The sequence below is a fragment of the Anopheles coluzzii genome, chromosome 3 (assembly GCF_943734685.1).
Source record: "Anopheles coluzzii chromosome 3, AcolN3, whole genome shotgun sequence".
Lineage (NCBI taxonomy): Eukaryota > Metazoa > Arthropoda > Insecta > Diptera > Culicidae > Anopheles > Anopheles coluzzii.
In genome coordinates, this window is record NC_064671.1 from 86,052,411 (window position 1) to 86,068,872 (window position 16,462).

Genomic DNA, 16,462 nt, shown 5'->3' on the forward strand with positions numbered 1-16,462 from the left:
TAGCTTGCCGGACAAACCCAAACCCAAACTTTTATGTACACACGTACACCCACAAATACACACGCTATTACTATTTTCACACTTCCATTCGCAATTTCACGCACTCACTCACTCACACCTCTTTCGCTTCCTGTCGGAAATGGGGCAGGGAAAAGCAAAATCATAAAAAAAGGAAGCCGGATAGGTCTTCTTTCTTCCGCTCGCCATCACGCCCACCAAACACACACACACCATGGCAACGAACGACGGGGAAGTGTTTCTTTCTTAATGTGTACCGCTCAGAGGCTATTCTGGGGAGTCGGCGGTTACTTGGATCGTTCTAGGTGGTCGCTGATTCTTCGAAGCCATATTTTCGGTCGGCCGGTTCAGTGGAGCTTCTGTATTCATTCACGAAAATCCCGGTGTAGTTGTTGTGTTCCATTTCAGGTGCATCCAAACAACCGACCGGAGCAGGGATTACCTACGAACTTGCCCATTACTTGAGAGCGCGTAAATTGACCAGAAAAAATGTGTCCCAACTCTGTGCGGGCACGCTTCGGGTCACGGATTACGATTGATGAGGTGTGGATGGTTGGTCGATCGCTCAAGGCCAGAGGTTAAACAGATCTTTAAGCATTTGCTTGAAGGGCAAGTAGGCCAGGGATAAGTCATGCCTACCAAGTAGCCCAGGTAATTCCGACATTGAAGTGTCTTCATTTACTCAACAACAAAACGCGACCAAATCGAAGCCTTATCGTCGTTAATCGTGTTTCGTGCTGCCCAATCGCAACGATTAGGGAAAATTCCTTTCCTCAAGAGAAATTCCTTCCACCGGCATGGAATGTACAAGCGATTGTGTGTGATGGCACAAACAAATTCCGCCTTCGGAGTGACACAGCGCGTACAAGCGCGATGAGCGCAGCAAAAATGTACAAAAAAAAGTTCGATCCAATTTTACCTTCGAATAAATCGCCACACACGAAATCGAAGCACCACGAAACCAACCAAAGTACATACAATCACACACACTCTCCGTCCACTGCACCTTGGCAGGTTTGTACTATTTTCCTTTTGCTTTGGTTGTCCATTTTCGCGAAGGGAGGAAGCAGCGAGAGGGGTTTATCATACCCCCGCGTGTGTGCCGATCCGGGAAATGCGCAGCTCCTCCACGCGAAAACGCAAACCGTTAATTTCGGAACGTAGCACATACAGCGCGCGCACACACACACACCCACACCCGGTACGGGGGGCATTCCATCAGGCACAGGGAGCATACGATTGAACGGTTAAAGCTTCATTTTGTTTTTAATCAAAAATATTAGACACTTTATGTTGCATTACCTATTTTAAATGACTTTTATTATTAATTCACAACACAGACACTTCCAAAAAAACCAAAAAATACAACTAGAATGTTCAACCGACAACAAAACTGGCCACCATCCTCTACCAGCACGCACTTCCTTGTCCACAAAAGACACGCAAACGAGACGCACGTTTCAGCGTTCACCACCGACGGCGGAACGTATGCTTGCTGCACCGCTGGCTGGGAAATACTGAGCGGCGAGAGCCCGATCGTGGTTCGGTTGGAGTTCGCGCGATGATGCTCGCGGTGTTCCCGGGGTCAGTGAGTGAGGTTTTGTGGTTTCGGTGGGGCAGAATGCTTTTCTCTTTGATCGCACAAAAAGAGAGAGGGAGAGAGAGAGAAAACAAGAGAGTGAGAGAGAAATTGCATCTGTATTTTTGGGAGAGAAAGAAAGAGGGAGAGAGAGAGGCGATTTTTAGTAGTTTCATGCTAATTCTTCAATTATATTTAAATTTTATTTAATAGCATAAAATGCATTTTCAAAAATGTTAAGGAATTCCACGTGTAGGAGGGACCTCGGATAAAGCATAGCATCGAAGGTGGATAAAGCATAAGTTTTCTGCTACAACTTTTTTTTAATGCAAAATATATGTCAAACAAAATCAAATAGGTAAATTGATAATTGATTAATTTGTTACCACTCTATTTTTTCTTATTTAAAATTTATTTGAAAACCAGCGCAGAAAAACTCAGTATGTGGTTAGCCTTCTTTTTTCTCCAATTGGAAAAGGTCGATACGTTCCCCAACTAATAAGATTCCGGTTTAGTTTTCTTTCCTAACAAAAGAAATGAGAAAATTGGCCAATTGTTACACAACCCGTATAAATTGTTCTTTATCCAAATATTCGCCAAATGTGTGGAATTCCACCACTTACTATGTAGTGGAATTCCGGCTTTAACCAAGGACAAACTTGTAATGTAACAGCGTTTCGTACTATCCTAAACACTTTTCGATACAAAAAATATCTATTTCAGGGCTCCTTTTTTACTATTTTATGCTATTTCTGATTTCTTCTATTTCTGCTTCTGACATTTCTGAGTTTTGGGCGGTTTCAATTTATAGGTATAAATGCAATTTATACAGAACTTGAAGCAAATCGTACTGGTAGGATCTCTAAAATTTAGAAAACCCGGGCGTATCTCCGAATCCGCGTTAGTCGAGAACCGCGTAACTCGGGAATAGACTGGATATTGGAATAATTAGTGAGAGCTTCGTATTGCACTACATGTAATGTAATTGGATATAAAGTGTGCAATAATAGAATTTGGAGTTTTTGTACGCGTGCAACAATGGAATTTTAACTAGAGTTAAAAATCAGTAGTTTTTTTTTGACATTTTTTATCATTTCTATCCCAAAAATAGAACATACAAACTTTTTTTAAACAATAATGATGTATACTAAACACACAGATAACACAACTATTCTTGTTTTATCCATCTCAAACATATGAAATACCTTGGCTGTTCCCTTAAGTGAGCAATAATCGGCAAATTATCCTATAAATTAAATTTTATAGAGTATCGGGATAACAGACATTCTTCATTCATCTTTAAGTATCTGCTTCATTGCTCTACGCAAAGCATTTCCACTTTATAGTAAGCATACTCAATCGTAAAGATTACCTATTTGATTATGTTTCATGTGCTTCCACACAGTGGCATTAAAAAGTTAGTAATTGAATTTTGGATTTTCTTTATTTTTTATTATTTTATATCAATTCTCCGCTTCCCATCGCTTTGCCCCATAGTGAGGCAAGAGCATGGTACCGTTGCCAAGCCGACCATGATCACCTAGACTGCGCTAGCCTGCATGCTCTCGCCGATTGCCAGTGAGTTAGTAGGAGCGGTTAGGAAGCTAATTTTCCTGCCACAAACAGGAGAAAAATACATACATACTGTATCGGTTTAAAGCGGAAAAAATATGTGTTTTTTTTCTTCTAAAAACAACATACCGATCGAGTACGCATAAAATTCTGTTAAAATATTATCTTTGATTGTAGTAAAATGTTTAAAACTGTGTGGAAAAAAGCAAAAGTATAGCACTTGGAGTTTGCTTTTACCGAACGAATGTCATCAACGGACGGTTGTCATGCGTGGCGATTTTTTTTCTTCTGCATCTTTGTTACGTGCCACGAATGCCAGCGGGAATGGGTTGCGCCGTAAATATCCTGCAAGTAGATACGATTTTCTAAACAAACCTGCATCGTTCTGTTATTGCACCAAGCAAAGACTCCACAGTACAACACGAGATCAAGCTCGTCCGACGCAGACTGCGAACAGAAGAACGAACGCAGTAACGGCGCATACCGGACAATACAGTATCGAAATACTCGCAGCTTAGATATACGCATAGGTGTGGATTGAACGATTCAGATCGGTACAAACTATATCTATTTGAACAGATCGAAAAGTCGGAACAAACACTGAGTACAACATATCAATCAACTAGCCACTACACCTGGGATGTTCAATGGAGCTTAGATGAACAATGTTACAAAAGAGAGTTGACCCCACAGATGTGATACACGCTGTTTCCGTAAATACGAATGAATCATCGAAAACAGTATAAACTAATTTTTCTGTATTTTCTTTTTTTAATTCTTTCATTCTTAGTTCTAAAATTCTTCATTTCGCATTACCAAGTGGTAGTTTATCACATGCACAATTTAAATAAAAAGGCACTTGCTTTGAACTTTACTCTATCATGGGCGATGGAAAATAATTGACCTCTTGTACTGCTTCATTACTGTAATCCATACACAGCTTGCCATACGACGGAGTTTTGAAAATAACTTTAATTGATTTTACGTTTGGCACTCGTTTTGCAAAATCTCCCTTGATCGTAGAGGGATCGAAATCTTCACAACAATACAATACTAATCGCTTCAGCTGCTTCAAGAATGGCACAGCCAGTACACTTTCCTTCTGGTCAACGTTCTCTAGGACAAGCGTTTCCAGCGTTGAGATCTGGGAGAATTTAGTCAAGAGATGATCATTAATAAGATGTAAATCAACCCATAAGAACCGCAAATGCTTCAAACTTTTATCAATATCGTCAAACACTGGTGATGACCTAATCAAATTCCATCTGAAGCTAGTCTTTCCCATCGGATGAAGTTTAGGCATCCTCTCGTAGTCGTACTTCAACCAGCCTAGTAACAGCTTTTCAAGCTTGGGCAAACAGACGGAAGCAAACGACATTGCGTGGCTCCCAGCGATGTCCCAAATACCAAAGTCACGCAGATTGGGCAGTTTCTCTAGATGGCGCAACGCGTTCGGGTCGTCCATTTTCAAGATGTGAAGCATCAGGCTTTCCAGGTGGACAAACGACTCGCAGATAATGCGCAGCAGCCTCTCCGATACAATAAAGTCATCAAAGTATAACCTTTTAAATTGAGGCATCAGCTTACAAAACTGTTCCATGCCCGTAGACAGGTCTACAACCTCTTGTTCACGGAACGAGAGACCACCACGAATGCAGAGCTCTTGTAGCTGCTTCATACTCCAACAAGGTTCTTCTCCTTGATGCAGTAAATATTGCTTGTATTTGTTATGCAACGGAAACTCCAACTCCAGCGACCGCAGATTAGGACAATCAATTACACCGGGCCAAACGCCATGGACCTTCAACTTATCCAGTGTGGCGTTCTTCACTTTCAACTGGCTGAACAGTGGCCAGTCTTTGGTGCATCTCATCAAGCTAAGGTCCAGCTCTTGCAGATGGTCCATCTTTGCCACCGCATCCGATAGCTCTACGGTAAATTTCTCCGGATACACACGCATTCCGAGCTTCAGTACGACCAACTGCTGCAACCAGCGCGGCTTGAACAACTCACTAATTACTGTGGCAACTTCATCGTCTACGGGCGTCAAGGCATTAGCACCGAAAAACAAATGAAGATGCACTTTGTGATACGGCCGTTGAGTGTGCTTCAACATACTGGCCGCGTCTTTACATACACGACTTGTAAAGAAGTGCAGACCAAAACGCAAGGTCTCGTAATTGCACAGCGCGAATCGTTTGGTGCAATAGTTTGAGTAGATTTGCTCCCAACGACGACATGCGAGGGATGCCGATTTTCGTGATTCATGGTCCAGATAGTCGAAGATATTGTACATAATCTACGAATAGAAGTGAAGTGGTGAAATCACCATTACACGAGAAGAATGGGTTTGATGAATTGGCTTAAACACTGGCACCAGCTGCCTACCTCTGGTGGTAGCCTTTCGATAAGGCATGTGAAAGTAGGCGAATCAGTTTTACGTGTTTCAAGGTTCATCCTAAGGAACGACTTAGTTGAATAGAATGTTGAGTAGAGCTGATAATTATTTCACTATGCCGTATCGGCTGGATTTCCTAAAATACTTAACGCGGTGCTCCGTGTGATTGTTTGATTTGAAATAAACAGCTGTCAAAATGTTGCGCTGTTTACAGGGTATCTTTCACTTGCAACAACAGAGCCAGAGTGTCTTTTCTTCGCTTTGAACGGTTTCGGGTTTGCTTTGTCCACTGCCCAAGCAACAAATTTTGGCTGCAGCTGATTATTGATCAGATCCGTGTCCCCAAGCGATTCAAAACGTTCGAAAGTAGTAAGGGAAATAGAATATGAATTAACCTTCTACTTCTCGTTCTAATTTGGTTGCTTAAAATCAGAAAAATGTAGAACATGTGGGTTCCAGGAAAGAGCAAAAAATGAGTTCTCAAATGTCACACACACACGCGACGACTCACTCACGCTTATACGGACGTCACATGAGGCGTACTCAAGCGCCACAGATTAAGCTTAAACGACTGGAAAATTGAATATCCGTAGAAAAAAATGAAAGCTCCACAGCTTCATTGGTTTGATCAATAGATGGCGTATTACAACTCATCATTATATTGCTATCCTTTCCTTGAAATGTGTTCCCAAGCGCCACAGATTAAACTAAAACGACTGGAAAATGAATATCAATCAATAGATGGCGTATTACAACTCATCATTATATTGCCATCCTTTTCTTACAATGTGTTTCGACAAGTTTCATCTTATCATGACCTATATAGCTTCTAACTTTCTGAGCAAAAATCTATATGAATGGTCGTGTGGTCAGATACGTGGGTATCAACTCCAACGAACATTACTCAAATCTCACTTGCTTCAGTGCTGGTGGTTTCTGTTGGAGTTTAGTATTTAAACAATCGTATCGCTGTTCTAGTTCTAGCGATGCATAACTTCAATGCGAAACCATACAACAGTACAAAGGAAATGAGAAAGCTCTCGTCCAAGCGAGGAAGCTCAACTGGTTGGCTATCCCACAAACAGATGGCGCCACCAGCTTTTTCGCTATTTTTAGATTGCATGAGTCGTTTGCCGTCTGCTAAACGAAGTCTTTCTATATTCCGTTTAGGTAGAGAACTTGAGTCGTTTAGAAGCCGTTTAGTGGTCGTTTAGTGGATTTGTGGCACTTGGGAAGTCATACGCGATTTTCGCGGTACCGCGACGATCTCGATTCGTCTATTTCCACCCTTATGAATTTTGGTTATCAAAAGTGTTGGTTATCGAGCGTGCAGATTAAAATGGTTCAGAATACCGTGCTCGAACTGTACGCGGTCGTTTTTCTTCCCCCTACCTAGTGTATCACGGGGACTGTCTTTACATTTAGGCGTGAAATATTTCAACCATGTTGACTTTGGCTACTTTGGCACCATTCATGGCGTGAAATTGTCTCAGCATGTCTGGTTGCACAGGTGTAGTTGAATGAAAAGGCATCCTTGGCGATCCTTCATCTTGCGGTCTGATTTTGCGCTTGGGTAGCGAAGGGAAAAGCTACACCTCCCAATTCTTTCAAGTAATGAAATATACGTGCTAAACATTTTAACACATTTTGACAGCTTCGTGTTTTTTTTCTCGAACTGAAGACTTTCCGCAGTATTTCAAGGTGTAGCGGCCGATGGCGTTGTGAGCAAGCATCTTAAGCCATTTTTCTTACTATTCCGAAGCCCAACTCGCCTTAACACCGTTTAAATTAGTGAAATGGATACATCTTTATCGTACTGCCCGATGGATGGGCTTCCAATTGAGGTAAGTAATGTTCTGCCGGTAAATCGCTCTCGCATCGGCGATGTCAGCATGAGAGCTCATCGACACCGTTCCATTCCGCAGATTGTAGAGATGATATTCGACCGTCTGGATCTAGAGTCGCTTAAATCGCTGTCTCTCACATGCCATCGATGGGAGCGTCTCTTTTTCCAGTACTGTTCGCGCCGGTTTGTGCTGCGCATCGATGAAAAGATAACCCTAGACGTGGACGTGGCTTTTATGAATTACGAAGATCGGCGAATGGAGAAATATTTGCTTTGCGAAGAGAAAATGAAAGTAGCGGTCATAATGCTGGAGCAAACGCAACGTGTCTACCGTACGGTTCATATCGACTTCCACCTGGAGCTAGCCACGGTCATCTACAAGTTAAAAATTCTGAACAGATTGTTCAAACCGCACCTGCTACAGCAGCTGACCGTGCTGAAGCTTGACATGGGCAATGATCCGGTGATGCATGCTAGCGATATATCGCGTGCGGTGCAAAAGATGGAAAATCTCCAAGAGCTGTACATAGCGTTCAACGTACGAACACCACACACTACGGAATGCTACACGATGCACCTGGTAAACCCTACGCTGCAGAAGCTGGTGATCAAAGGCATTACGCCGTACGTGGTTGATTGCGCCAACTTGTGGAAGCTGGATGTTGCGGAATCGCTGCACGTGGAGAGCATCATCGGTGGAAAGTTGCAGCGAGGTGTAGATTTTACTGGGCATGAATGCTACTGGAAGATCGACCAGCTGACCGAACTCTCAATAGTGAATGATTTGAAGTTCAACTTGACAACACGCTCCTCCATCTTGCGATTCTACCGGCAGCTGTGCAATGTGACAAGGCTATATCTGTACGGGCACACCTTAACGCAGGAGACGCTGCAAGTTATCTGCGAGTCGTGCGTTCAGCTCGAAGAATTCACCATTGGCAACTTGCAGATGGATGATCCAAACGCATTGCGCTACCTGTCCAACCTGCCCAACCTGAGACAGTTTGGCATATGGAAGATCCTCAACGGTAACCCACTATCGTTCGCGTCCGTTAAGCTGCCCAAGCTGGAGAAGCTTCTGCTCGGTTGTATGGCCATCGATTGGCCATCGCTCGCCTCCGTGCGATCGATCAGCTGGCTGAAGATCAAACCGGGACCGGTTATAGATGCGCCCATCTGTCGCGCACTCAGTGGCACTTTTGCCCACCTGCGCTTCCTGTGGATCGATGTGCATACCACCCGCGTAGCGCGAGAACTACTGGCCCAGCTGCCGCAGATGCATTGGCTGGAGACGCTCGTGCTGGAGAACATTGTTCACCTACGCACCCTCAAAACGTTGCCAGCCTTGCCCCAGCTAGAGCGGCTTATTATTTATCGCTGCAGTAAGAAGGTGTACGAGCGGTACTACAACAACGAGGCGCTTGCGAAACTAGTGCGCGACATTCGGTGGGTTAGAGCGGGTCAGAAAATTGTGGAAGAGCGTGGAATTAAAGACAGCTTTGAATGTTAGTTGGCGGGATCGCGTCGTCTGGGTTACGGAGGATACGTGAAATACTGAGGTTACGCTAGATAATTATTTCTTAATGACAAATTATGTGAATTTGAAATAGAAAGATTTGTTGAACTATGATGGTGTTAAAAACACGAAAAATATAGCAATTTTGAATTTAATGTTAATACTTTGACCTACCATCGTGTCTTGGCGTCCGGTGCCGCTCCGTTTGTGATTTTGAAGTCTTCAAATTAAATCTACCGCGTCTTTGACGTAATTTGCTATTCATTTTCAGTTGAGCCTCTGGCTTTCCAGAATAGTTTTCCAGATCTTTGGGTAGAAATTCGGTTTCAGCTGATGATTCGGTATCACGGTATGATCCGGAAGTTGATCCTAAAAGGTCGAAGCTCCATATGTCGGCGAAGAAATTATTTAGCGTTGTAATAGTTACATCAATTATTATTATTTACAATTTTTATTATCTTTCTCCCGTTATGGACGAACAAAAAACGCACCAACCAGTTTTGCTTCTTAATTGCCTGACTTTCCACACGAGGAAAACTCTGTTATTAGGTATATTATAAATCTTTTTAGCATTCGGCAAGTGAAATATTCACTCAGCTCGGGCGCATGAGTTGAAAAACGGCTCTCCGCATGCATTTACACCATTGTTTTGTTTACATGGGATTTGCGCCCTTTCGCCCAGTACGACGAATTTTGACATTTACGACGTTTTGCATGTTTGACAGTTGAGTGTCGGCCCTTCATGGTTGTTTGTAAATTTAAAAAAAAATCTATATTACACATATTTATATAGACAATTTAAAACAATTTTTTAAAAGTCCATTTCAGCGCAGATGAAAAATACAAAACATCCGCACAGATGACTCAGGGCCTGGCCAGGGATGCTCAACCGCTGCCCTGCTGTCAAAAGTAGTGGTGGGAGCTCGACATCGGACCTACCCGATTCCGATTCCCTGTTCGGAATCAATTCCGGATCCGATTGCAGAAGTTAACTCCGGAGTCGGCTCTGGAATCGTTTTCAGGTTCGGAAGCGGCTACGAAATCAGAATCAGCTCCGGAATCAGCTCCGGAATCAGAATTGGCCTCCAAATCCGGAGCCGATTTCGGAAAATGATTTCGCACCTACTTTCCGGAATCGATTCCAGAAAGCTTGCCGGAATCGATTCCGACGTAAACTTCATTTTTCCCATCACTAGTCAAAAGCCCTTTGTCTCTCTCTTTCTCTCTCAGCTGTTGTGTTTTCCGTGCCCGAGCGCTGTCAACGGGCTGACCTCGAGCAGGGGCTGCAGTTTCCTTTATTTTGCGTAGTTCGTCAGCCGACCAAACACAAGCAGAGCGACAGTTTTCTTGTGCTTTGTGCTTGCACTCCGTTTTCGCTGTTGGTGTTCCTGGCCACCGTTCCTCTGGAAAGGCAGAAAAGGGCAGGAGCGCGCCTCTGTTGGACACCGTTCGTCCAAGTAGAGGACGCAACCGCACGCACACCCGACGGGAGTGAGGTAAGTTATGTTGTGTCTTTGTGGTGGTGGTGGTGGTGGAAGGGTGCGCCGCGATCAAATCGAGCGAGACAGCGGGCAGCGGATCGACAGGAGAATCGGGAGCAGCACCCGTAGGGCTTCCCATTCCAATCGTCAGCTTCGGCTCTGCGGGTTGATGGGGGCAAATATTCATCCTTTTTTGTTTGTCGAATGTGTCGAAAGAAGGAGCCGCTTTTTTCTGTTTCCATACACACCAACATTGTAACCTTTCGTACAATTCACCCCGAATTTTGTGTGTGTGTGGGCCTGTGTGTGCGCTCGTTTGCTGCTTTTTGATAAGCATCATAATCCATCCGTGCACGGGAAGAGAGAGCATTAGTCACCAGCGGCCAGCGGCGCATCTGTGTGTTCGTTTCCGTCCGATGAGGATGGAATGTGTCGCCGTGGAACGCGCGTGTTATCTCTCACTTTAACCCAATCTGTTCTTCACTTTCGATTCTGCTCTCGCCTTCAACACACGCACGCACTCTGCCGGACGCAAACGGACGCGCGGGAGAAGGTGGAGCAGGAACAGGCAGCCTTACGCACGGTGCCGGAAGAATCGTCCCCCCAGGTTTCAGTGCGCTTTTTGAGAGCGTGGTGCTGGTGGTCTAGCTAGCAACTCACTGCAGAAAGTTCCCCTCTTTTCTTCATCGAAACACAGTGCACCGGGAGTGTCCCCGGAGACAGCCAGCAAGTCAGCCATGTCAAGGGAAGGTCTCGGACTGCCACGAGGAATCGGTCAACGAGATTACGGTGCGATGAGCAGTACGGCGTCGGCGGCAGCGACCGGCAGCGGCTCGGACGGGAACTTTGGCGGGTTCAGCCCGACCGAGTTCATCTCGCTGAGCGAATCGATTGCGGCGAACACAATCTTCGTGAAGCAGAGCTGGCAGTTTCTGGAGAAGGCTAACCGGACGATCGGCACGGCCAAGGACAATCAATCGCTGCGGGATAAGATGTAAGCCTGCCAGCCAGCCCCCGTCGTCCAGGCTAAAATGATGGAGAAATGTAACCGTTCGTTTCGTTCGTTCCAGCAATGACATTCAAACGGGCACGAATCAGCGGATAGGCACCACCACCAAGGACCTGCAGCGGTTGACGGTGGTCGTGCGGGGCGGCGACAAGCAGCAGAAGCTCCAGGTCGAGAAGCTCACCTCCGACTTCAAGCAGGTGGTGGAGTTTTACTCCAAAAGCCAGCAGGTGAGTTTTACACATTATTTGCCAATGCCACGACGGTTGTCGGAATATCGGGGGGGAAAATGAAAATGATTACTAACAAACGCCCGCCTTTTTTTCGTTTTTGTCCCCCAGAGTATAGCGGCCAAGATGAAGCAGGTGTTCCTGGTGAACGCTTCCCAGGCGGACGATCTGGCGAACGACGCCGGCATACCGGGCACGGCCGAACAGCAGCAGGAGCTGCAGCGGCAGCGGCAGCTGCAACAGAGCCTCCAGTTCGAGCAGGACATGCTGCTCGAGCGGGAGCAGCGCTTCCGGGAGATTGAGGCGAACGTGCTGGACGTGAACCATATCATGAAGGAGCTAAGCAACATCACCTCCCAGCAGAGCGAAGTGATTGGTAGGGTGCACATTCGTGGACGCGGTGTTATTGTTCCTTTTTTACTAAAATCCTTCTTTTTACACTTTTGCTACTGTAGACACAATCGAAAACTCGATCGGCCGAACGGTGGACAACGTGGAGAGCGGTGCGGAGGAGCTGGTCAAGGCGGCCGAGTACCAGAACCGGTACCGGCGCAAGGTGCTGATCCTGCTGATCGTCGCTGTGATATTGGGCCTCGTGGTGACCGGCATTATTGTTTCGAAGCTGAAAAGCTAAGAATGCTGCAAAACGCTTTCCTTTTTAGTTTGTTTTGTTTGTTTGGGAGGGATATTGTGGGATTTCGTAACGGGGGCTCGTCCTCCGGGCTACCCGAGGATATTATGGTCGAGCGATGGCGTATCCCTTTTTTTGGTTTTGACATATCTTTTAATGTGTATTTCTCGCGTGCGACGTTGTGTTTATTCAGTTTTGAAAGTTAACTTATGAAGAGAAGAAAAAAGGTCGTCGAAACAGGTTAGAGGCAGAAGTATACCGCGTTAGCGAATCACGTAGCAAACACAAATACACACACACATTATTAATGCTGTCTACTACCGGCAGTATGTGGCTTAAAGGAGGAACTTTTAGGTAGGCCTGTTGGTTGGTTTCGATGCGTCAGACATACATGTAATCATCTCCTTTTAGTAATGCAGTCTAGATTCCGGTACGCTGCTCGAATCTCGCCCGCGGTCCACGGCACTGCACACGAGCGTTTGCTATTGGGACGTGCTTTTATCGTGTATCGTGCATGATATCGATATTTATCCGTTTATCTTATTCAATCTAATCGAACCGTGTCGGTAAAGGGAGCAGTGTGAAGGGAGGAGTCGAATAACGTACACCTTTTATGCGCTAATGTACGGAAGCGTAGTAGAGAAATAAACCTTCCTACCTTACCTTATCTTAGCTAAACGGTGTGGTCAGTTTTCGTGATAATGTTTATATATTTAAACCATTAATCGGTAACTTTTACTTTAGAAATTTGAAACACATTTCCAGCGTGCGAACAATTATTAGTCAAATAATCGTATAGAGTGATTCCCAGTGTCGATTGTATCGTTTAGTACTGGGAAGCTTACCTGCTAGCTCAACAAATCACGCAATTTAATGTATGCGGTTACCTTATGATATCGAAAAGCATTTTTACAATTTTTTTGAATGAGTTCAGTACCTGTCTTACGATTGAATTATTACAGGGGTTTCCAAATCACTTTCGAATGTATACATCATTAATTCACCACCTCCTCCAAGATGTTTTTCAACAGATATCAAATGGTGTATTTGCTTCATAATAAAATTTCGGTTCGTCCACATGATATTCAACACATCACAAAGAGCTGTCAAACTCTATCCAGCTTGAGATGTTTTGAAAATCATGTGGAAGAACTGAAACATTATTGTGATGCAAATGCAATATTTGACAGTTTGCTGAAAAACATCTCGCAAGTGTTGTGAGATGTTGTTGACATTGGAAATTGACTGGGAAAACACTGTAAGAATTGATCAGGCCGTTATATCACAATAATTTAGAAAAAAACACAGACTTTCCCCGAGATACTCTATTATCGGGTTTTCCATATCACTTTCGAATGTGCACATAATTATTCATCGCCATCAAGATGTTTTTCAATAGCTGTCAAATAGTGTAATTGCTTCATTATGAAATTTCAGTTTTTACACATGATTTTCAACACATCACAAAGCACTGTCAAACTCAGTCCAGCTTGAGGCGTGTTGAAAATCATGCTTGGGAAATTAAAAATTATTGTTAGGAAATTAAACATCATTAAAAAAAATGAAACATCAGAGTTGGAATGTGGAATAACTTTGCGAAAAACAAATGTTTACCTTAAAAAGTGACTAGGAAAATCCTGCAACCTCCCTGGATGGATGGAAGACAGACGCCTAAAGCTTGTTGAACAAATTTGAATAACTATTTTTCTAGACATGGCAGCACATGAACATAACAAATGTTCATTGTGGGAAAAGGTACAATCTATATTGTAACGAACTTTGAAATGTCTCCCACCACATATTCCACACTTGTTTTCCTCACCGTAAGGGAAGTATGTACCGATGGTTGTATTGGCGCAACTCCCACTTGCTATGGTGATCGGTAGGCAAAAGATAACCGAAAGCGGTTCTCGATTTGAAAAATTGATACGGTTGCGTAAAGACGTTGTCATGTAACGGTTTGCTGGAACCGATTTCGACCCGCCGGGCGTTTGGTACCAGCTGGGCAAGCACTTCTGCTGTGATCGTGTAATCTTCCTCGAATTCATATGCGCTCGCTGTGAACACAACTAGCTGCGTCAGGCCGGCCAGTGGTGGCATTGCTTTTAAAAATTGTAGCTGGTAGACGTTTTGCAGCACGAGCGTTTGCAGGGCAGGCAGCGTGGGCAGCACGGCGAGTATTTCCTCCCTGGTGGGCGTATCCATGGCGTAGCAAAAATCAATCCACAGACAGTGTAGCTGTTTTAGCGGTCCAGCGAGTGCATCGCACAACTGTCGAACCCCCTCCGCATACGGTTTGATCTTAAGCCACTGGAGCGATTGAACGTTTGGCAGCTTTTGCCAGTCGATTACCACCCTGCCTAGCAGCAGCCGTTCCAGGCTGGGCAGACACACGACGGTAGCCAACGGTATGGGTTTGAAGCTGTGCGAAATGGCCAACTGTCGCAGGCGGGTCAGGTTCGCCAGGACGCGCAGCGAGCTCGGATCGACCAGGTGCAGGCTGGCGATGGACAGATCCTCCAGCAGCACGCACGATTCGCCGATGGCCTGAAATATCCGCTCCGATATGTACCCGGTGTTACAGTGCAGTCGTTTCAGCTGTGTCAGCTGGCGAAAGAAGTGCACCTTGTAACCGGGCCGGTTTTCCATGTCGAGCGCCATGCAAAGCTCTTCCACAATCACGAGCTCCTCCAGCTGATTCAGCTTCCAGTGCGGCTCCCGGCCACCGTGCTGTGCGTACTGCTTGCCGACGATCGTTTCCACATCCAGCGAGGCGGTAGCTTCCAGCAGCCGCAGATTGGGACAATCGATCACACCCGGCCAAACGTGGCCGAGCACCAACTTGTGCAGCGAACGGTTAGCAAGCCGCAGCTCGCTAAACTGCAGCGGGCTGAAACAGTCCACCGTTGAGCGGATCGTTAGCTCCTGCAGGCGGTCCATGTGGGCCACCGCACCCGACAGCTGTGCGGCGAAGGTGAGCGAATCCGGGGCCAGATCGAGCTTCAGCACAACCAGCTGCTGCAGCAGCCGGGGTTCCAGCAGCTGGCCGAGTGCGGCCTGCATGTTCTTGTTGCCGCGAGGCTTTGCTACGTGCAGTTGCAACGAGCGGTAGGTGCGTTTCGTGCGCAGCAGCATTTTAGCAGCTTTCTTCAGATGATCCACGATGGGAACGTGCGGACGTTTGGCAATGTACAGTATACACCGGCGGGGGCAGTACTCGGCAAACAACTGCTCCGAGCGGTGGCACGTTAGTGAGACTGATTTTAACGACGGCAGGTCAAGATAGTCGAAAATTTTAAATACAAGCTGAAACGCGAATGGAGATTAGTGGGAACCAGTCGCTGGGTTGATGTTGGCACTTTGCTTACACATTACTCACCTCTGGTGGAAGCCTGTGGATGGGGCATTCGGACGAAGAGGAAACCATTGTACCTGCCTGTTCCTTCGGCATTTGCATGGGCTGGGGCTCGTTTGCTAAGCTATGCTAAATATTCGGAGAGTTCAATCGAAATTGGCTTTCACAGTTCCTGTGATCAGCTGTTTGCCGTACCGGTCCCGGTTGTTCCAGCGATTGTGTTTGTTTACAAATCGGAAGCGAAGCCTGTCAAGAGTTGTTTCGTTTATAGCCTTGGGTTGGCTTGCTCGTAGAAAAAGGACAGAATGTCTGCGCTGACCACTTGTTGATCGGCAAAAACTGTTGCGGAGCAAAACAATCAAAATGTGTTTTGTTTGTGTAGCGGCACACTGCTGTTGTGAATTCTATCCTTTGAGTAAAAAGAGAAAGATAAGTTCTGCACAATGGAAACAGACTCGCAGCCGGAAATTAGTTTCTGTCGGCATGCGATCACAACAGACCAACGGTGATAAGGAAAATCCGATGTCAGTTAACAATTTCGAAATCGGAACAGTACGCGTTGGCGCTGCTAGCAACGTTCATAACGGACATCATGGCATCGATAGAGCGGACCACATCCGTGGCAGCAGCGATTGGTGAGAAAAAGGTACAGACACCTGATACAGCCACAGAGCACCTACTCTGTCGCTGTGAAGAATTTTGCTAAGATTTGGAGGACGATATAATAGTCGAACTGGAGAACAGTCTGGAATTCATCAACGTTTGATTTAAGCGCAGACTTCGAATCCTTCCGCTCTTGGTTTGAAGGTGAAGCAGAAGGATGTGGCCAA

General features: G+C 45.4%; 4 protein-coding genes across 5 annotated transcripts; 2 read left to right on the forward strand and 2 right to left on the reverse strand.

The window, feature by feature from the left end:
• Positions 1-48: 48 nt before the first annotated feature.
• On the reverse strand, positions 49-6,091 carry LOC120954696 (uncharacterized). Its single transcript, XM_049610666.1, has 2 exons — positions 1,321-6,091; positions 49-130 (listed from the first exon to the last, which is right to left on the reverse strand). The coding sequence occupies exon 1, from the start codon at positions 5,463-5,465 to the stop codon at positions 4,041-4,043; it is 1,425 nt and encodes a 474-aa protein (XP_049466623.1). The 5' UTR covers positions 5,466-6,091; the 3' UTR covers positions 49-130; positions 1,321-4,040.
• Positions 6,092-6,477: 386 nt separating this feature from the next.
• LOC120957054 (uncharacterized) lies at positions 6,478-9,253 on the forward strand. The gene is made up of 2 exons (XM_040378988.2): positions 6,478-7,411; positions 7,493-9,253. Exons 1-2 carry the CDS (start codon positions 7,364-7,366, stop codon positions 8,921-8,923), a joined length of 1,479 nt encoding a protein of 492 aa, XP_040234922.2. The 5' UTR covers positions 6,478-7,363; the 3' UTR covers positions 8,924-9,253.
• Positions 9,254-10,179: 926 nt separating this feature from the next.
• On the forward strand, positions 10,180-12,949 carry LOC120957055 (syntaxin-12). 2 transcript variants are annotated; one of them, XM_040378990.2, is made up of 6 exons: positions 10,180-10,425; positions 10,964-11,017; positions 11,108-11,404; positions 11,481-11,646; positions 11,758-12,022; positions 12,102-12,949. In XM_040378990.2, the coding sequence occupies exons 3-6, from the start codon at positions 11,148-11,150 to the stop codon at positions 12,278-12,280; spliced, it is 867 nt and encodes a 288-aa protein (XP_040234924.1). In that variant the 5' UTR covers positions 10,180-10,425; positions 10,964-11,017; positions 11,108-11,147; the 3' UTR covers positions 12,281-12,949. The 2 variants fall into 2 exon arrangements, with proteins under 2 accessions (XP_040234924.1, XP_040234923.1); XM_040378989.2 differs by lacking the exon at positions 10,964-11,017 and having other exon boundaries at positions 10,181-10,425.
• On the reverse strand, positions 12,408-15,850 carry LOC120957053 (uncharacterized). Its single transcript, XM_040378987.2, has 2 exons — positions 15,657-15,850; positions 12,408-15,583 (listed from the first exon to the last, which is right to left on the reverse strand). Exons 1-2 carry the CDS (start codon positions 15,732-15,734, stop codon positions 14,096-14,098), a joined length of 1,566 nt encoding a protein of 521 aa, XP_040234921.2. The 5' UTR covers positions 15,735-15,850; the 3' UTR covers positions 12,408-14,095.
• Positions 15,851-16,462: the final 612 nt, after the last annotated feature.